The following is a 21,267-nucleotide window of genomic DNA, read 5'->3' on the forward strand; positions in this document are numbered from 1 at the left end:
GGCGGATCATGGGAGAGGCTTTTGCCCAGCAGTGGGCGTAGTCAGGCTGATGATGATGATGATTTGAGCGAGAAACGTCATTCAGTCATGCAGCATAATGCGAATATTTCATCAGAGCTGACGGCCAGATTATGCTGCTAATGCTTCTCTTCATTTCATTTGTGATTTACACAGAGTTCCACAAAAGCGTCAAGTGCATGGAATTAGTAGGCCAAAAAATGCATTTCAAAATATATCAGTCTATCAACATGCCGGCGCACTGAAAAGTGACACCTTTGCCATGCATGTTCCGTACCCCAAATCGCAGTGCCAGACACGAAACACACTCTCCGAGTTTTCTTGATATACGACACTCCTCTCAATGCACACTAACACGCAGTACTCGTAATATGGCGCGGAATGTCCACGAAGCTGACGAGCTCCCACTGGATAGCCTACACTACCGTCTCCGCCATGTTACGTGGCAGAGCCTCCGACTATCACACCATGTTTTGGCCTAGGGGAGAGATGGCGCAAGGCGGCGCCTCGGGGCTCGGGGCAGGGGAAACACAGCTCCCTTTTAACACCTCCCCATACTAGCGGCGCTGCGCTGTGCTTTCTACCGGGCTGCAGAAATTAAGCGCCTTCTTCGAACCACCGCCCCCATCATTCTAGCCACCCTAGCCATGGACGAGCATGACGAGAGATAACCTCGTGATCACGAGAAGCGAATCACGAGTTCGCGCAAGCATAGCGGGGCGGGGAGCACGCGGCGGCAAAGAGAAAGCAAACGGGGTACTTTTTTTGTAGGAATGACTTTAGTATGACCGTCACACATACTTTTTCATAGCAGTATCAAAGATATCACTGTGCTCTATTGCGCAGTCTATCGACATGACTGGTACAGCCATTGTCATATGCCTGTGCAGCATAACAGAATCCCTCCCCCCTGCTTAAGTAAATGTATGGGGCAGACTATGCGCTCCCCCTTCCCCTTTTAACAAACCAGGGGGAGGGGGTACCCCCTGCCCCCGCCTAATGAAAGTTTATCGCCATGCAGGTTTTCGAAGATAGTGGCAACCGAGGAACACTGATGTTGCTTTCCACGAGCTGTTTACTCTCCATTTCACCCCGAGAAAGTCTGGGACCAAAAGCAGGTCGTTACAAAGGAAGCACGTCATATCGCTTCATCTTCATTTCTGTTTCCACTAAATTCGAAGCTTGTTTTTCTTGAAACTCAACCAACGAGGAGCTTAGGGAGAGTAACATTTCACCTACAGTATTGTACAACCTTACGCCCACCAGTGGTTATACCGGTTACACCGACAGCCTGCTCTCAAAGCTACGTAGCCACAGCTGTCAAAGAGAAGTGTAAAATACTTGCACCCAGTGAGAAATAGCCAGGCTATCAATTAAGCAAGGGACGAATCTTAGGCGTAGCGCTGCTCTCGCAACAAATATTTCGTAAAACATACTTGGCTATGTGCGATCTGTGAAACTTTTGTGGTTGACTGTAAGTTCGTGGCAAATTTGCACCCCTTTCTGGTAAACCAAGCTAATATAGCACATGCCACATTAAACTTCACTCAAGCCCAGAATAATTGTTCCACACGTGTTCACAAAGGAGACCATGTCAAACTGTCAGGTTAACATTTTATGCTAATTCATTACCATGCAAAGGCACTGTCATACTGTGTCTATAGTGGATAGTTTTTATTTTAGTGTGAAGCCTTCAGTCTCTTCATTATCAATCAAGAAGACTGAATTTGTGAACTGTACAGTGTGCTTTCACAGTTACACCTGTTGGAACGAACGCTACAAACACTTTCTGGTGAGTAATCCTTTTTAATGGATCCTGGTTTCCTATGCAAGATGAAACGACATGCATGTAACCTTTCTTATGCCACCATTTTACTACGTATGCAAAACATTAGGAAAGAGCTAATAGCAGTGAGGAACGTTTTTTTTTTTTTTTTTCTGGAATACTGAAAAAAATTTCACACACCAGTATAGTACTAATTCCATGAAGTTCGCCCCTACCTTCAACCAACTTTTGTCAGGCCTGGGAAGCGGCAGACCACTTGAAGAACCCTCGCAAAGTAATGATATTCAATCGTGCACAGGCGCAAATGAGCAGTGCATGCTATTTCAACCAAGCGATGACTATTTATGCCAGTGGACTCGTCAACCTGCAGCGTAGCTGTGCATATTTGCTCCAAATTGTCCAACAACTTTAAAGGACAATTCAGCGCTTATTGTTGCTTCTCTCTGCCCAAATTCTGAGAAATTATATCTCCTTCCAGCCAAAATGATGTTTTCCGTTGCACTGCGAAACAACGATATCAATATTAGAATTGCATCTAACTGCCGTATTGAATGTACCGTAATTACTCGAATCTAACGCGCACCTTTTTTCCGGTTAAGCGAGTTCATAAATCGCATGCGCATTAGAATCGAGTACGAACAAAAAAATTACGGTCAATCTATTGCCATCGGCAAATCCAAAATGGCCGCCCCCTACCTGCGTCGGCATGGCGCGTCGGTCATTTCTGCCTGTTTCCCATGTGCGGCACTTCGTACGTGTGCTGAGGAGTTCGTCATCTAGTAGTGCATTAGCATCAACGGCGTGGAAGGGCCAACTCCAAAAACTCGAGTGCACCACGATGCCGCTTTTAAAGGAAAAGTCATCGCGTGTGCAGAAACGCACGGAAATCGGGCCGCATCGCGGTCGTTCGGAGTTCCCGAAACGTGCGTGCGGGACCGGCGGAAACAAAAGCAGAAGATTGTCGACAGCAAAGCTTCACGCAAAGGCTTCAGTGGACCACAGAAGGGTCGGTTTCTACAAATTAAAGAGCTGCTCGGCGAGTATGTGCTTGAGCAGCGAGCGGCACAGCGGCCCGTGACGACAGAACTGCTCCAAGTGCGGGCTATGCAATTATTCTTAGAAAAAGGTCTAATGCGGAGCCAGTTTAAAGCGAGCAGGTGCTGGCTAACTAACTTTATGAAGAGGAAAGGCTTTTCCCTCCGAAGGGGAACATGCATATGCAAAAAGTTTTGCGGAGGAGTACGATGAAAAGCTTCACAGTTTTCAGAGGTTCGTCCTAAACTTGAGGCACAACAACAGCTACCTGCTTGGGCAAATCGGGAATGCCGATCAGACGCCTCTTTACTTCAACATGCCTGGCACCACAACCGTCGAGAAGAAGAGGGCGAAGCAAGTTCGCGTGCTGACATCGGTCCATGGTAAAACTACAGTTACGGCAATGCTCTGTTACACGTCAGATGGGCACAAGCTTCACTCGTACCTCATATTTAAATGGAAGACGCTCCCGAAAGGAGTCGTTTTTTCAAGGGGTGTGATCGTGCGGACCAGCAAGAAAAATAGGTGCGCGTTGCAAACGATGTCTTACGTTTTTTTTTTTTTTCCGTGGGGGAAATCGGGTGCGCGTTACCATCGAGGGCGCGGTAGAATCGAGTAAATATGGTAGGTGGTTCTGTCATACCTATAGTTTGTGGTAAATATTCAGAGACTGTAAAGAAATAAAAAACTACAAGCACGGCACCTGTGCGCTAACGCAAAAATAACATTCCACTCCCTTAGTCAAAACACGAGCTCTCACGACACTGGCACGGTGAAAAGGCCAAGCAGAAGTCAACAAACAAAGAGTAGAACCAGGGCTTAGATTCGGGATAGCTGGTAAGGCAACCTACTCGGGCAGGTTAAGTGCAACAAACACGAATAGGGACTCGTCCAATTGTGCTTCCGCTGCACAACTTCGGAAGAAGGTTGCTCCCCTGAAATGCAGAACATGCAATTTGTGGCACATGCAAACAGTAATGTAGGACACCAGTCCCCTTCTTCAATAAAATCCTGGCTGCATATCTATGTGCTTCGTGTTTCATATCTACATAGCACGAAAGTGGACCTTTTATGCAGCTCATTATTTCGCTGCAGTTGCTCTTCCCACGGTGATTTAAGTACTGCCATAGAGCCCCTCAACCAGGTCACACACATATTTCTTACCTCTCATCCTAGGCTTTCCAGAGGTCAGATGTCTTTTGGCATTTCTACATATGACAAGAATGCTGTAGAACATGCATGTTAAATCAAAGCAGGCAATGGTAACTATTGTTATTGCTGTTAAAAAAAGGGACGAGAGAAACAGCAATTTATCCATGAGGAAAAACATTTATTGAACAGGACATTGATTTCCAGACATGATCCACACACTCAGTGACTATGGAAGAATCCACACACTCATTGCTTTCTCTCTCTCACTCTGAAGGAAATAGAGGGTATGAAGCAGTTTGACAGCCTGAACAAATACACAATGTATTTAGTAACACAGCTGTATACTGCAACCATAACATATGTGCCTATCAAATGTGCTTTGTTCCAAGCAAAACATTGAAATTGTTTCGAAGGGAAAATGAAAACCTGGCTGTAAGACAACAGAAATTAAAGCAATCATTGAATACTTTTCAAAACAGTGCAGTTTAAGTGTGTTGGAAAGTTCATATCAGCTAACGCCAAGCAAGAAACATGACAACGCGGTAGTGGTGAAAATTCTCCCCCAGAAGACAGAAAGCATCCAACATCTTAAAAAAAAAAAGAAATATCCGATTTATAGAAAACTTTGTCAGAAAGCCAAAAATTTACTATAGCAGTTTCTCGTAGCACATCCCACAAATAAGGCCTCTGTTCTGTTATACAAACTTCCTGCCAAAGTTGAACATCCCTTGTCCAAAGAAGTCTCAAAAGTTCTCTGGTGTCTCACATATGGAATCGAATCAGCCGCACTTGCCAAAATGCATGCAACTGTTTTGAAGAAAATTACCGTTATGAGCGATGGGCTAGCAGTACTTTTGAAATTGACTACAGGATATTCTATGCAGTCGTTCTCAGAAATCTCCCCCCCCCCCCCCAAAAAAAAAAAAGAGTACGGAGATGACAAGCACGTTTCGCCCATGTGTACCCTATGAGCAATGAGTGTTGGGCTGTGCAGCACAGAATTACTATACCGCTGCGTAAAGATGACTGTGGCTGTTAATGAACGAAACCACTCAATTAGTGTTGCGACACCAATGTGAAAACTGTTCCTGCTCCTGCCTGACCATAATGGCTTTCAATGATCTGTGAACTACGAAAGCTGATAAATAAAAAAAAAAGGATGGGGTCATTCCTTTATTTAAAAAATTGCTGATGCTCATAAACATTATGTGTTGCATCTTTCCTGATTTCCACATTTTTTTAGAACTTCCAAGCCAGAAAGTTGACCAGAACGAGCAGAGGTGTCCCACTGTCGGTGAACTTCAACATTGAAAACCTGAGCCCACAATATAGCTTCTCTTTGGACAGCCTAACTTCAATGCCGGAGAACTACACCAATGTTGTCTTTCAGAGATAAGGTTTGAGGTTCTCAGTTAGCCTAGAATACTTTTCACACAAATAAACACGAATTAGTGTTTTTTTACTCCTGGGAACCGAGAGAGGCAAGAGCCAAACAAATAACACGAAGAAAATGAAAGATGCAGACTAACATACTTTCCAGAAGCATTAAAACATGCATCCTGCCAGCTTCCGAGAGTGGCAACAGTGGCGGCCATCCTCTCAGGCTTTGTCGACGGTGTCATCCTCGTCGAGCCTTCGCTTCCTGCGTACAACCTTGGGCAACCGCGGGGAACGCTCAAGCCACGGGTCGGTCTGCGTCGCCCGATGTTTCAACATCTTCAGGTCCCCGAGTTGCGCGACCTGAGTCCCTGCAGATCAAAGAGCACGTGAAAAGAGCACATCAGCTAATGACCCAAATGAATTTTCGACAATGAGAAAATCTAAATAAGGAAACAGCATAGTAGCTCCCAGTTTAGCATACGTCACAATGCAGAAACCATGTTTTAGTGATTCCATCACAGATTTCAGTAAAGCTTGCCTATTTACCACTGCGAGAATTCCCGATGACCACGACCTTTAAAGAAAAATTTAGAAGCTGTTCCGCCATTGAAAAAACAGGAGAAAGTGAATCATGGTACGTCCATGCATGTCATACGAATGCTACTACTGCTCTAGCTTTCTTTGTGCATATCCCATTGTGCCATTCTTTCTTCCAACTTTTTCCTTTCTCCATGCCTGAAGCTGGAACTTCAACGACACATCAGCTGCTACAGGCAATGACGGTGGTTATGCGTTTGCACTTAGGAAAATATGAAGTCTGGCAACGTGAAAAGACAAGTGAGCTCGATAAAAGATCACACTGTCGTATCAAAAATCTGCGATTGCTGACAAGGCCACAATCGAGACAGCGTCAATTACTGGAAAACTGTGAACACAAGCACACTTGTGGCTGGTGCACCTCGGAGGGCCACATGTACCCAGCAGTGCCGAAATTTTCGTGATCGAGGCTGCAACGACAATTGGCGAGTCATAACGACCTTCACAGGAAAAATAAGAGATCAGCATGTAACAAGCAGCACGGTCACAGCATAAGCTGTAGGAGCTGTGTCACAGGTGCACATCGAAAGCAGTGTAGTGATACCCTCTACAACCATGGCACCAATATACTGTGCATGCAACAGTCAACGGCTCATTTTCAAAATGGGACACTTTACAAAAACCATGCAGTGTTTCAACGGCAGAGGAGCCCGATGAAACCCTGCTGCACTTTTAAAGACGATAGTCTTTCTTGGGGACTTTGGACGCCAAAATTTTAATCTATGTTTTTGTTTGTCTGTACATTTGTCTGTCCGCTGTAACGATGCGCCAAACGGCTAACCTCATCCGCAGTGCCCACCAATATTGCTCAAGTTTCAGCATTCATACTAGTGCGTTTGTATATTAAAAAGCAATTATTGTGCATATCTGAGGCACCATAACAAAAAGTCAATATTTTGTATGTGTGTCTTTATATCAGAGAAGGCACACATAAGTCATTCTAAAGACCGTAGCGTTTATCACACAGCGCTGACAATGCAAAGCGATGCTCAAAAGGGCAAGTGTTTCCAAGGCTTTGCTAAGACGGCATGGTGGTGGCCCCTGCCCGTCGCTTTGCGTTCTACACCTTATCGCCTCCGAGACAGGCGCGCATCTTTCTCAGTGGTCGCGCACACCTTCCTTCATTTTCGAAGACAACTGCCAGATGGCGCTCGTGTCTAATGTGCCTCGGTGCACTCGTTCATCTTTGCTGCACGGATCGAGACTCTCTAACGCAGCGTTTCCAGAATACAATTCAACAATTTTCTCGTGCAGGACATCAAATAAACATTTTGTTTGCTCTCTCCACATGCAAGACTCGTCTTTCGACGACATTTTTAGTGAAGCATGCAGATACGGGGCCAATTTTCCAGCAGTGCAGGCGATGCAATGCACTAAAAAATTAAGGGTTTAGCCGACCCCATCAGTTTTTCCAGCACTGGCAATGAATGTGCCGGGTGAATCCAACTGCAATCACGCCAAGCAGTGACCTTGACTAAACCGCTTAGTTGACGTGCCTTGTAGTATGAGCCAACCTATACCGTCAAAGATAGCGGTGGGGTATGAATTCACCACCTTTCTCTTTACTAGTACCTAAGATAGCCGCTCGGTGCCGCCACTGCACCAGCCCACAAAAATGTGGAGAGCTGCGACAAGCACCGCCTGCCATGGTTAAGTAGCACAACATCGTCACCATAATTGGCCGTTGACGTGGGGCCACAATAGTGCAGTGCTGGCAGTAATGCATTACCAGTAACACTGTTACTTTTCTCAGGGATTTAATAGCATTCTCACTACCATTTCCAAACAGTGAAATAATGATTTTTCAGTTAATCTGAGGCGTCACATAAGTAGTCTCTTTCAGCTCCAATTACTCTAATTATCTGACTTTCGACGCATCCACCAGCTCTTTCCGAAAGTCAATACAAGAAAGCAATCTAGTGTGCCCACCAAACGTCGGTTTAGCATAGGTGCAGATTTTTTCACCATAAGTGAAAGTCCTCTGGTAAGCACCTTTGAAATTCCGTTCTCGGTTAAATTCAAGAGCAAGTTGTAATTGTTATAAGGTTGTCTCAGCAATATTGTGCAGCTATTAACTTTTTTAAAAATATTCTTTCAGCAACTTTCACGACATTTCTGGTAATTGAATTCTTCAGCTATTGAATCACCTTCAGTAACAATCATAATTTTTACAGTTTCACATCTCAAAACCAGAGGTGCCGCGGCGGAGGCTCCGAAAATTTCAACTGCCCAATGTTCTTTAACATGCACCCAAATCTAAGCACATGAACCTCAAGCATTTCGCCTCCATCAAAAATGCGGCTGCCGCAAAGTGAATCATCTTAAGAACACTCTCATAAACACTGCTAATTTTTGCAGTAATTATGCAAGTTAAATTGAAAAAATTCTTTAATATTTTTAAACACTAAAACACTTTCTCTTTTTCTAAAACCATTTAAGCATTTCTCTGGGGCTACAAAAATTATGCATCTATTTTGTTAGTAGGAGCATATCGTCCTATTCGAATTATTGTAAGCTTGCCCAAAGTTCAGTGGTATTTTCTTCAGGAGAGTGTTGATGAAATCTCTTTCTGTGTATTACGTCCCATTGAGAAAAATGGCTTCACTAGATGCTGTAGGACTTGAAGACCCCAGTGCACGTAACTATGGAACCTTTGGCCACTATAACCCTTCGAGGCACTATTTACACAACGGTGTACACTTTTTTCTTTTTCGCAAGGAAGAGCAATATATAAAGAGCTAGTCTCAGTGAACTTCACTTTGCACTGTTCTGTTGCATATGGTCACTTTACCGAAGGTACTACCACATTAAACGAGTCATTCAATCTGATATTTCATGTGAGCTATTTAAGAAGTATATATTTTGTTCAAAATGAACATACCTAAAAATAAATTTGTGCCTGACATTTCATTGCATGCCAGAACACAGCATCAATGACTTCAAAATAAACATATTTTAATTACAACTAAATGTGCATTTGTAACTGCGACACATAAATTAACACAAATTTTTTTCTAGTAATAGAATATCAAGAGCCTTTAAATAATGCATTAATTTGACACATTTACATACATTTCTTCACAGGTGGTGCTTCAACGAGATAATACTGGTAAAGCCCCAAGCACTTACACAGTATTCTCGCTAAATATGTATTTCGGGTAAAATTATTCACTGTGGGAAGACACAATGAGACTAAGTCAAGGAATGAACACCACACAGAAGTGACGCTTAACAAATGGGTTTATTTGGCACCAACAGACTAAAGCAAGACTAGAGCAAACACTTGGCAAATGACATCAGTGGGACAACAGAAATGGTCATACTTAGTATACCAATCAAATCATACAACATGGCTTCTTTCAATATAAACAACACCACTTCTTTCCATATGAACAGAGTAACAAAACAATAATACACAGAAATACGTGCTTAGTAATCCCTTTTCACACTGTTAAGAGCAAACCTCATAAGCGCGAAAATGCACGCGACAGCGACGAGCGATGCAATGAGCGACGAAACAGGGCATTTGCGCGTGCTCGTTTTCGCACGATCGCTCGGTTCTCCAGATTTGGAAACCGTCGCTCATCGCCCGGAAGTGCTGGGCTCAAGCAGCCAATAGCGAAAAACTGGAAAAGACAAAGACTACATAGGTGCACGTGACCCTGCCCGAGCCACGTATGCGCAACAAGAAATAACGCAATGTTTACGCAAGTGCATATAAAAAAAAGTGCTGCAAGGCACTCATAAACACTTTCCGTTCCAACAATATATCTTATTTTAAAATTGCATAACGCTCACTACGCGGTTTTTTTGGTGCGAGTAGACGGCCTCATGCCAGCAACAGTAGAGTTCGCTCGCCGAAGCCGTTGCGTGAATGAGGTTTGCCTGCGCTAGCGACTGATTGCGCGAAGACGATCTACGTTGCATCGTCCATCGCTGTCGCGTGCATTTTCGCGCTTATGAGGTTTGGCCCTTAAAGGCAGTGTCAGAATGCGAATGGGTCAAGGTCGAATGAACACGCAGGTGCATGAAAAAAAGGAGAAAGTATCAATAAAACATTTCGAGCGGTCTAACACAAATGAACCTATATATAACCACAGTGAATGGTCAGTCATGGGTGTAGTCAATACTTCCCTACTCTGCAAAAATGAAAATTACGATTCGGCGGGTATCTCACGAAAGTACTAGCAATACTCGCCACAGTTTGGTGAACTCACTCGCAAGCCGATTCAATCAGACTCGCTAAGGCTCCAAGGGAGCCTCCATTCTGAGCGAGCACAACCGAAAAACGTGCGAGTTCGAGTGAGCTCTCAGTGAAAAATGTTTATTGAAGGAGTCCGAGTAGACTCTATTCATTTTGCCAACGTGCAGTAGTCGCCCAAAAAAGTTCACTGCAGACTCCGGAAAGCCTGCTATTTATGTTGAGACTCTGCTGCACATTCCGTGCAGGCCTGGTGCGTTTTCTCATTCATTCTCCTATTTCAACGCACTGAGATGTCACGGAATCCATTATCACGGAATTATTAGCATTTCTCTGCTAGCTACAAATACCCGCAAAATACAGTAAAAACACCACACGACGAACCCCCTGGCGCGCTTCTCCACGCTGTGATTCTGGAGCTCTTTAACGCTCCGCGTACAAACGATACGCTCACCTCGCAGCAGTTCATGACAGGGATATGCAGTCACTGCGATTATTGCTTTTGTCGCTGATAGCATAATGTGTTCGTCGCAAAACCACCCCCATCGTCTCAGCCCGGTCGAAACAGCACAATCAAGCGAATGCCATGGTCGTTTGTTTATGGAACCTTAGAGAGCACTACTATCATCCTGTGCCCTGGCGCCCGAGCGGGCTTGTCATGTGACTTTTTTTTGTATTTTACAGGCCATTGTAGCTAGCAGAAAAACACAAAAAAATTTACAGGTATAAAGCTTGAAACTATTTATTCATACATTTTGCAAACCAATGAACAACTTTCTCATTAAAATTCCTGGTCCATTTTTTGCTTAAAGTTAGTCAATAATAAATGTATAATAAAGCAATTAATCATAGCACGAAAAAGTCAGACTCTCCAGGCAACAGTCTGCAACGTGCATTGGATCGCGTAGTCATTGTGTATGTCTGCATATTTTTTAGCTCTGGCTAAAGATAGCTGAGCCACCCTGTATAAACAACACAAACCGACATTCACATAGACACATTTCTTTTTGTACATAACACATATTGTTTTAACAGGGCTAACTTTCAAAAAGTTATACATGTCCCAGGACACAAGATTCACACCATCAGCTATTAATTTGGTTAATACCTGTGTTAGCAGTAAAATGAGAGGATAAAGCACAGCCACAGTTAAAAGCCAGGGTTCTGTCAGCGAGCTAACCCAGGCCCACTAATTCTTTCAGAATCCTTCAGGTTCCCACACAGGGTTCGTACAGGTTTCCAAAGCGAAAATTTAACGATATTCAATGACTTTCCAGGACCTGTTGCAAGTTCTTCAAGGACTCAAAGCGGCATGTGAAGCAGAAATTTTTTACTCTAAAATTTTCAGAAATGACCAATTTTATTGCACTTACAATGTATGAATATCACATTTATAAAACAAGACCGTAGTCTTTATAACTTCTCGCACCCTCTCCATAGGGAGAGGGCATGATGTCATGGCGGACAGTTACGCGCTGATGGGCCTCAGTGGACATGTGCAGCCAGGCCTTAAAGGGGTCGTGCCACAATATTTGTGGCTTGCGCGCTCCCTTGCTGCAAGCTTTAATTATAGCTCCAAGTACGATACACGTACTTTCATTTATTCTCGCTATATAGTTTGTTGTCTTTTTGATATGGACAATTTTCAGTTCATGTTTGTGGGGACCGAGTTGTGCAGGTACATAGCAGTACCCACGAATTCCCTCAGATTCAAGTGCACAGTTTCTTTCTTTCTTTTCGGGGTAGTCCACGAAACGTTTCATTCCTACCACAGAAAACGGCTGATGCTGAAGTGTAGGGGGTGTCAAATGACGAAGGAAGGATTGGCCTTTCCTGAATTTCACAAAACAGATTTACGATGAATATCACCAAAAACGTGTGAAGACAACATGTAAAAAAATAAAACTATGTGTGAAAACATTGGTGTGACTCAGCATGGAGTAAACATGCTAAAAAATTTAAATAAACACACTTTCAATATAATGACCCTATAGAATAATACTGCAATAGGCTCTGTCAGTTTAAAAATTAACTACATACATACAATATTATGAGATCTAGTACCTATCACGACACCACGTGAAGCAGTTTTTCAACGCGGTGAAAAAAAAAAGATTGGCTGCACACGCTTTGCAGAAAACAGCTACCTCACACAGGCAGATGATTTTAAAAAATCGAAACATACAGTTTCAATACAAGGCCTGCATAGAATAGCACTGCAAAGCTCTGTAAAGTGAAAGTTATTTGCACATCTAAAAACACATGCGTTAGCACCTATCATGCCACAGTGTGACACAGTCTATGGACGCAGTGAAACAGAAGGTTAGCTGCAAATTTCGCAGAAAAATAAAAATAAATACCTGCTCTGCACAGGGCAAACATTAAAAGCAAATGCGACATACACTTTGAATACAAGGCCCTAATAAATTAACACTGCAAATGTAAGCACAAGTAGAAAAGTACTTTACATATATGCAAAAACACGAGTACTAGTGCTTATCATGCCACCGTGCGAAGCAGTTTCTCTTTGTGGTGAAGCAAAGGCTGACTGCACATGTTTTGCAGTAAACGTTTGTTTTTTGCTCATGTTTCTTTCCATCATAGCAGAGTCTACAGTTGCGGTATCTACTGATTCGTTGCGGTTGGTGCTCGGAACAGGGACACACCGGATCAGCCAGGTATGCAGCAGGAGCGTCTGCAGCAGTCGCAACCTGCGGGTCATCCAGGCCCAACAGCTGATAGACGAGCTCAAGCCTGAAAGCGTACTGATCAAAGCGCGAGCTCCGCGATAGCTCCGGAACTTCCGGATGCTGCTGACGATACTCCTCAGAGAGAATGAAGCTGCTTACAACAGCAGCATCTATGCAGTGAAAAAACAGGGTTTTCCACCACTGCACAGACCGCATGAGAGCGCCGTTCGATCCAATTAGCTGGTCGGATGCGTCTGCTACAGGCACGCCTTTTTCGAACTCGTCGATGAGCGTTGGTTTTACGACCGACAGTTCAGCCCACAGGTTCCACATTTTCGTTTTTCGTTTAGCGAGCACGAATTCGTTAGCCGTGTGGGCTGTAGACATCATGTTCACAGCGCGCCTGTCTTTTTACTGCAGGTGCAAAACTCCCTCCTCTCGCAGCCAGCAGACATCTCTCCATTTCGCATTTTTTTCCCACCGACGGTCTTTCAGTATGCTCGTGAACCCGCGCTGATCTTTCCGCATCCTTCCGCACGCGAGTGTCTTGTGCTCCAGTAAATTAACAAACAAGGATGTTGATATATGAAAGTTGTCAGAAAAGATGATATAGCCTTGATCAAGATAGTTTTCACACAGCCGCGTCACCACGTCAATTGCCACTGAATGCACACTAGGAGGTTCACCCCTTTGTTTGAACGCATCGAAGCGAAGAGTGTACCCAGTTCTCGAGCCTGCCAACACCCACTTTTGTATGCCCGTTTGACATGCTTGTCCCCAATGAACCGCCACGTACCGGAGTGAACTTCAAGTTTCACAATCCTCTCACTGATGAAAAGTTTCTGACACGGTTGAAAATGAAGCGCGGATGACTGGCTCATGTGTTTCAGTAGAGAGGACATGCAGTTAAGGTCCCCATGGGATGCGACCATCTCCTCTGTAACAGACACACTCAAGATGGCAAGCAGCGTGTTGAACATTTTTCCATGTCATCACCGACGGCATAAAGATGCCCGAAAACACGTGTCGTTGACTCCAATAACATTGCAAGTGCGGGACTCGGACAATTCCTATGTATACCAAAAGTCCGATTAACTTGCACATCTCCTTCTCGATGACCTCGTTCCAGCATACGTCCCGTTCTCCGTGCGATGGCTTTTCGAAAATATGCATTTGTGCGTACTCGTTTATGTAGTTTCATATCTCTCGGATGACTTCGGTGGTGAAAAACAACATGAAGATATCGACGGCTCTGACAATCCCCCGTGGAGCACCCAAGAGCACGAGGTCAAGGTCCATTCCGGGCCGTCTTCGCGGAGAGAACTCGACCCTTTGCGCAGCCGGCGTCAGATGGTCCTGCCCAAGCGATGTCGACACCCTGCAGATAAGAGTTGTGACCTTTAGAATACATCGAATATGCTTACATCAATGCTCAGCACCATCGAGGCGATCATTTATCTTTTAAAGGGTCAATATAATAATGCCCACCTCCCTTACGTAATACCTCTGCTGGGGTATTACGTAAGGGGGGAGCATACATAAGAAAAGGGAACATTCAAACAGTTATGTATTAAAGAAATGCATTAAAAGTAGCATTTAGAAATGAACGAGGTGAAATTGCAAAACAGTCAAAATACATGTACTCTAAAAGAAATTTTCCCGGCTGTGGCGGCTGCATTTCCGATGGTGGCGGAAATGTTGTAGGCCCGTGTACTCAAATTTGGGTGCACGTTAAAGAACCCCAGGTGGTCTAAATTTCCAGAGCCCTCCACTACAGCGTCTTTCATAATCATATGGTGGTTTTGGGACGTTAAACCCCCCAAATCAATCAATCTAAAAGAAATTTTAAAAACTCAATCATTGACAACTTTTCTTGACAGCGCTGTGGAAGCTAGAAAACCGAAGCAGGCGCCTGCTAATGCGTCATATATTGCACTCAGGTTTACAGTGATAGCTTTCTTATTTGTCCTACTGAAATAAGTGCTGCTTTATTTGTTGTGAGAATGAAATGATTGCGGGGGGATGTTAATAAAACACAGTTAAAGTTAAATCTACAAGAATGTCCCCCTTTTCTTTCTGTTTTCTAGGTAGCACAACCTATCAAGAGCGCCCACTTTCCAAAATAAACATGACGTCCACGACGTAGTGGGTAAGCGCCTGTGGCTAAACATGCTGCTTACTTTTCCATGCAAATTATACTCATCATATGACACAAAAATTTACACTAAACCCTCCAAGTATTTCACCCATTCACATTTTTCATGTATATTATTTTCTAGACATACTGGCGATGCGAGAGAGCAACACAGAAGTCAACTGCAAGCTGGCATACTACGTGTGGAAGCTCTGTTTCCATAGCCTCCGCTCCACTAACAAGATAAGTTGCCACGAAGTATAGTGCATTGCAAAACTTGATAGAATCACGTTTAGTTATTACAAGGTCAGGTACACTATTCCGTTCTGCAATGGCTATTGGCAAGAAAGAGTTGGAACAAATTGGTAGAGCCATGAATTCTTTGACGAATGAGAGAGATTGACAGGCAGCATGAGGTGGGGCTTTGTGGAAAAATAAGCGTATCATATAAATGTAGGAAATTGCATTAGAGACTATGGACGAGGCATGAGAGAGAGATTTTTCAATAAAGTACTAACGCTTTTATGCCGAAGAATGATTTGATGTTTACGAAACTTAGCTGATGGTCATACTGGGACATAATAAACTGGGCTGTGTGGTTTCAGAGAGCTTCGAGTAGCTGGACAAGGCACGCGTGATCAGAATTCTATATTGCCAAGGCAAACTTTTAGTCTAGTGCGGATAAACGTCTCATGCTAGTTTACGAATCTGCAATGAAATAAACCGATGAGAAAGCGAAACTTACCGGGAAATATCTGCTGATGTTCTGTGGCCGTTCGATTCACTTTCGCTGTCCGTACTAAAGCTGGAAGAATGAAAGTAGTCTTCAGTGTCCATGGAGCAACCGTCATCCGGCGATTCCAGCTCGGAGTCATCAGACTTTGTCGAAATTCGCCGTTTTTGTGGAGCACCCGCGAGCGGCGCCATTGGCATAAAGCTAACCACGAACAGTCGTTGCCTCGACTGCGCAGGAGCTTTGAAAAGCAGAGAAATAAAAAAAAACCTCAGAAGCAATACCTTTCAATTTTCCTAGTCACAAAACTCTTGAAACTCTTTTGAACTTGAAACTCTCTTCAAGAGTGAGGCATTCGACATCTTGCCAAGCCTCACTCTTGAAAAGAATGCGCCGCAGCGTGGCGTCAGGATGGGTTGTCTCGGCATGTTAGAAGCCTTTGCTGTGGCCGCTTGCTGCGCGTTTTTTGCTCTCAGCGCCAACCAGCCGCCCACATCCGCGTCAGAAAATAGTTGCACTGTTATAGACTGCAATTGCGCGCATGCGAGCTCAATTCATTGAAGGCGCTGTAGCGCAATGAAAAGGCTTTCCGTGATGTGGGCTCTCGCCTGTCCCACCAGGCGGCAGGCTTAGACTTACAAGCTTGGCAGATTTTAGTCACCGCAACTGTTCTCACAAGCCAGTACACAAACTTGGTTCCATGAGAACTGCCCTCGGTTCAGCTCATGAGCGCGGTCCCGTTTGCAGCCATCTCATGTTTTCCAAGGCAAAATTTCTAGGGCGGGGTGCAAATTGAGTTATATATTCGCAGGCTAGACCTCACGAGCACAAACCGTGCAATCGCCTTATCAGCAGCCGCGGATGTGCGGTTTCGTGCAGAGTCAACGAAACGCTCTGCAGTGGTTACGTTTTGAAAAGGTAGACATATGAAAACAACTTTCCCATTCTGAAAACAACGACGTGCATCGTTTATGAAAACGAAGACATGCAAGGTGCATGAGCAACATTCAAGTTGTGGTTTGCGGTCGTCAATGCGTCGGACATCACGCCTAAGGCAAGTGGAAATTCGGTTGCCGTTATGCGGGGAAAAGCAGTGCGTGAGCAGTTCTGAAAAGTTACCGTATTTACTCGCATAATCCTCGCACTTTTTTGCCAGAAAACTGATGCAAAGTTGGGGGGTGCGAGAATTACACGGGGAAAACTTTCCACGAAAACGTACAGAGCGAAAAAGAAAATGAAGTGGCCGCAAATCGGGATTCTCACACCAGCAACTTACAGCAAGCTTTAAGAAGTACTAATTAGAACTTACCTCAACAATAAAAGCAGAGGTTCAACATAAGGCAATATTTATTTGAGACACAAAAAGTGCAAGCAAATTGTCGAGAATTAGAATACCATACGCAAAGCTTGTGGGCGTTGCGGGCATAACGGTAGCGTTCGTCGCTCAACAGGGGCCCTCAAAAGCGAAGCGTAGGACGTCAGTATTTGGCTGTTGGATATTTAACAGAATCGTACACAGTTTCCTTCTAAAGAAATAAAGTTTACCATCAATCCCAGTTTTAGGCCCACGGTAGGCCCAACGCGTCTTGGTGGCTTTTAGCTGCCGTCACCAGTAGCGAACACAAAACTCGTATGCTCCGAAAGGCCTGCCGGCGGCCCTGTTGCCGTTGTTTTGTGCATGATCAATCACTTTCAACTTGAAAGCAGCCCTGTAGCTTCAGTATCATCCCATAACGTGCCAAGATTACCGACACAACAGACAAAACATGCCGCAACGCACAATGGCCTTTTCCGCTTGGCTTGAATTGGATTGAATATGCGTAGAATAGTACGCCTGATGCTTAAGAGATGGCGCCAGACGGCTCACGCTATCATCATCATTGGCTGGAACAAGCAGACGACATTATTGCGGCAGTTTTCGGGGGTGCGATAATTGCTCGAGGAAAAAAGAAATCGTATTTTTCTTGGGCGATGTGGGGGGTGCAAGAATTATGCGAGTGCGAGGATTACGCGAGTAAATACGGGAGTTGGCGACTTTCTGCGCCAGTGTTTTTTTCCCCCGTTCGTTTTGTCGGCACAACAGGCCCCCGAACGTTAAATTTTCAGTATTTGCAAACTTAAGGGGATGAGAATTCACATATCTGCCCCACCACTCAATTTTCAGAATGACGTGGCTGCTGGTCCAACAAATCTTGCACATATGCAGTCTCTGGAAAAAGATGTTTTGCTTGTGTGTTCTTTTGGCGACGCACATTATGTAAGCGGTTCATGGTGTTATAGAAAAGAAATCCAATCACAACCACACAAGCGCACGTTTTCCTTAATCTAAGGTACTTGTACTCACAGTCACGGTAGCGTGGTGTGTGCGCGAGAATAGACGCACGGTAGCGCTTTTCGACCCCGAGAAAGTGTAGTGTAGCTTACAAAATATGAAAACACTTCATTTGGCGCATCTTTGGTGAAGAAGAGTGGAAACATAGCAGGATTGGTCTTTCGGCACAGTTTGGTGCAATTCGATGCAGCTGTCACATAACTACAGTGTTAACAACATGCTGTTCTAGAAAATGATCATGGTGCTGAACTGCTGACATGAAAGGTCTGGGATTGAATTCCAGCCACTTTGGCTGCATTTCCGAACGAGGCAAAATGCTCAAGGCCCATGTACTTAGATTTACCAGCATGTCAAAAAAACTTGAAATCGTCGAAATTTGCAAATCCCGCCACTGTGACATCCCTCCATCATATTGTGGTACGAAATGTTAAACCCCTGCAGTTATTACAGATCTTTAAGTCCCATAGTTATTACTATAATATTCATATGTAAGACAATAATAACAAAAAGGTGGCAACGTACAGACAGTCCGCTTTTCTGGCTCCACGGTCTGCGTGAAGACGGTACGTGTCGGCATGTTCGTGCACGTGGACTTGTCAGACCTCTCCTTGGCCTCGCCGTTGATGCACTTTGGGCAGTGCACGACGTCCTCGGCGAAGCACTCCTGGGCACTGGTGCTCGAGACCGACTGCACGTTTGAAATCACAATGCCCGTCTCACCTATCAGGACCCCGCTGTTGCTAGCCGCGAATGCCGTCGAGCCCGTTGCCACCGACGAAGAAGGCTCGCTCACGAGTCCAGGCGGCATCAGGGCGACGGAAACCGGGTTGCTCCCGACGCCTGCTTGGCAGCCCTGATCGTGTGAAATGCCGTTTGTCAAGACATCGAGTGGCTCCGTTTTGACTCGCACCGCAGACGTAGACGGAACAAACGTAGGCGTGACCCCGTCTTCGGTCTTGATTTCCTCCACCGGGATCTCGCCGAACTCCTGAATCTTGAAGGCGCACGACGACGAGTCCTCGTGAGCAACTACTCCACAGCCGGAACCAGGCGGGGGAGCTGCGATTTCAACGCCTTCTTCGTCTTCCTCATCACGAACCTCTTCTTTGACAGTGTAAGAGGTGACAAGCTGCAGAAAATTACTGTCCTCGCCATTCTGGGCAGAGTCATCGCCGTGAATTTCCTGCGTCGAGGAGGATGTAAGACCTTCAGTCGAATCGTCTTCAATCTCTCTCTTGATTGCATGAGCAGGGATGAGGCCCGGCTGGTCAACGTCCATGCTCGATTCGTCGTTCTGCACAAGAAAAAAAAAGATGATGATTAGTGGAGTTTATTGGCACAAGGGCCAGATGTGGCCAAAGAGCGCCAGAGCGATGATAATGACCTGTGCGATATGCAGTATGGATAAAACAGATGTGACGTGGCTGTAAATGGGCCTAAAAACAGTCGCTGTAGGTGCGTAAAATATACATATAGTTAAATTATGGCAATAACAAATGATGTGTGCTAAGGAGACATAAAATGCTTTAAAAATGATACGTATATGAAATAAAAACTTGGCGTGGAGCACCAGTGCCTCGGCAGAGCCCATAAAACGAGCATGGAGGCCAGGGCTCATTGAAAGCTGCTATCACAGCGGCATCCTCTAGACAAAGGATGCGCTATGAACTTGTTGGGCTAAAAACATTCAATACATCTTTTAGAAAGCCAAGGACTGATTTTGCGTCGAAAAGCGGCTCTTCGCCGAGAAACATAGTAGGATGTAGAGGAAGATGTTTGCGGTATGCTAAAGCAAAATATTTCTTTCTCTCTCTTTCAGCTGCTGGACACTCCAGGAGGACGTGGAGGACGGTTAGCCTGTCGCCACATCTACCACAAGTAGGAGGTTCATCGCCAGTCAGAAGAAAGCTACGGGTACCAAATGTGTGTCCTATTTTGAGGCGACAAAATAGGACATCAGTTCGCCGTGTTCTTGTAGCGGAGGGCCAGTAACCCAACCGCGGCTTAATCAAGTGAAGCTTATTATTTATTTCTGTGTCCTACAAGCGTTGCCAGTGGCTTCGCAGTTTCTTGCATAGGAAGGTATTTAGATCTGTTGCAAAAACAGTAGCGGTAGGGTTAATAGCGCGCAATATAATTGACGTGGCCATTTGGTCAGCTAACACATTGCCCTCAATGCTTCTATGGCCAGGTACCCAGCAAATAGTAACATGCTGGTTGGACATATACACTATACACAGAACGGAATACAGCTAAATTATTATCGGATTTCTGAATCTGAAAAAGGATCTTAATGCATTTACGACGCTTACCGAGTCTGTGAACATAATTGATTTTTGTATATTTGATTTCCGTATATACTTCACAGCTGACAATAGTGCATAACCATCAGCTGTAAATATACTTGTTTCCGGGTGCAGTACACTGGATTTTGAGAAGAATGGTCCGACGACTGCATAAGCCACCCCTGCATGTGACTTAGAAGCATCGGTATAAAACTCTACGCATGAGTAGTTGGATTGGAATTGTCGGAAATGCATTTTAATATGTGCTTCTGGTGCGTGTTTAGTGATCTCGGCAAATGAAGTGTCACAATGTATAAGCTGCCACTGCTACGGCGGTAAATGTTGCGGAACACCCATTTCCTCACTTAAGTTTCGCACACACAAAGAGAACGGCTTTCTTGCTGCGGGTCGATTATGGAAGAGGGTGGCAGCGGTCATATCCTTTATAGCTGAATAAAAAGAATGCTTTATATTTGTGCGTAGCATTATGAAATAAGTGAAACTGCTATAGGATCGCTGCAAGTGAAGTGACCACTGATTCGACTCTACCTATATAGAGACTCTGGATCGGACTTGTCCTGAAAGCACCGGTTGCAAGTCGGATACCCATAAACGGGGTCTAGGATTTTCAAAGCACTTGGCGTTGCGGAATGATAAATTATAGAGGCATAATCAAGGCGCGACCAGACAAGGCTTTTGTACAAGTTCAAGAGACACTTTCGATCACTACCCCATGTTGTACGTGATAGGAGCTTTAGGAGGTTCATCGCTTTCAGACATTTCATTTTTACATATTTAATATGGGGAATAAAGGTGAGCTTAGAATCTAAAGTGGTTCCCAGAAATTTATGGTCGCTGCTCACAGAGAGTTGGTCTCCGTTGATCGCAATTTTCGGTAGTGGCATTACCCCTCGTTTGTTGGAG

The 21,267-nt window shown here is 44.6% G+C and overlaps 2 protein-coding genes across 2 annotated transcripts in view; both read right to left on the minus strand.

The window, feature by feature from the left end:
• Positions 1 to 4,148: 4,148 nt before the first annotated feature.
• The window catches only part of LOC119184747 (uncharacterized), a 47,619-nt gene continuing 30,500 nt past the window's right edge, over positions 4,149 to 21,267 (minus strand). Inside the window, exons 3-4 of the mRNA XM_037434040.2 lie at positions 18,581 to 19,352; positions 4,149 to 5,739 (exon numbers count right to left, since the gene is read on the minus strand). Of these exons, the coding sequence (XP_037289937.2) occupies positions 5,591 to 5,739; positions 18,581 to 19,352 (921 nt within the window). The 3' untranslated portion in view covers positions 4,149 to 5,590. The remainder of the gene's footprint in view (positions 5,740 to 18,580; positions 19,353 to 21,267) is intronic.
• On the minus strand, positions 9,191 to 18,570 carry LOC142765505 (uncharacterized). The gene is made up of 2 exons (XM_075866597.1): positions 15,739 to 18,570; positions 9,191 to 14,237 (listed from the first exon to the last, which is right to left on the minus strand). The coding sequence occupies exons 1-2, from the start codon at positions 15,924 to 15,926 to the stop codon at positions 14,057 to 14,059; spliced, it is 369 nt and encodes a 122-aa protein (XP_075722712.1). The 5' UTR covers positions 15,927 to 18,570; the 3' UTR covers positions 9,191 to 14,056.

This window comes from Rhipicephalus microplus, chromosome 6 (assembly GCF_043290135.1).
Source record: "Rhipicephalus microplus isolate Deutch F79 chromosome 6, USDA_Rmic, whole genome shotgun sequence".
NCBI classification, from domain to species: Eukaryota; Metazoa; Arthropoda; class Arachnida; order Ixodida; family Ixodidae; genus Rhipicephalus; species Rhipicephalus microplus.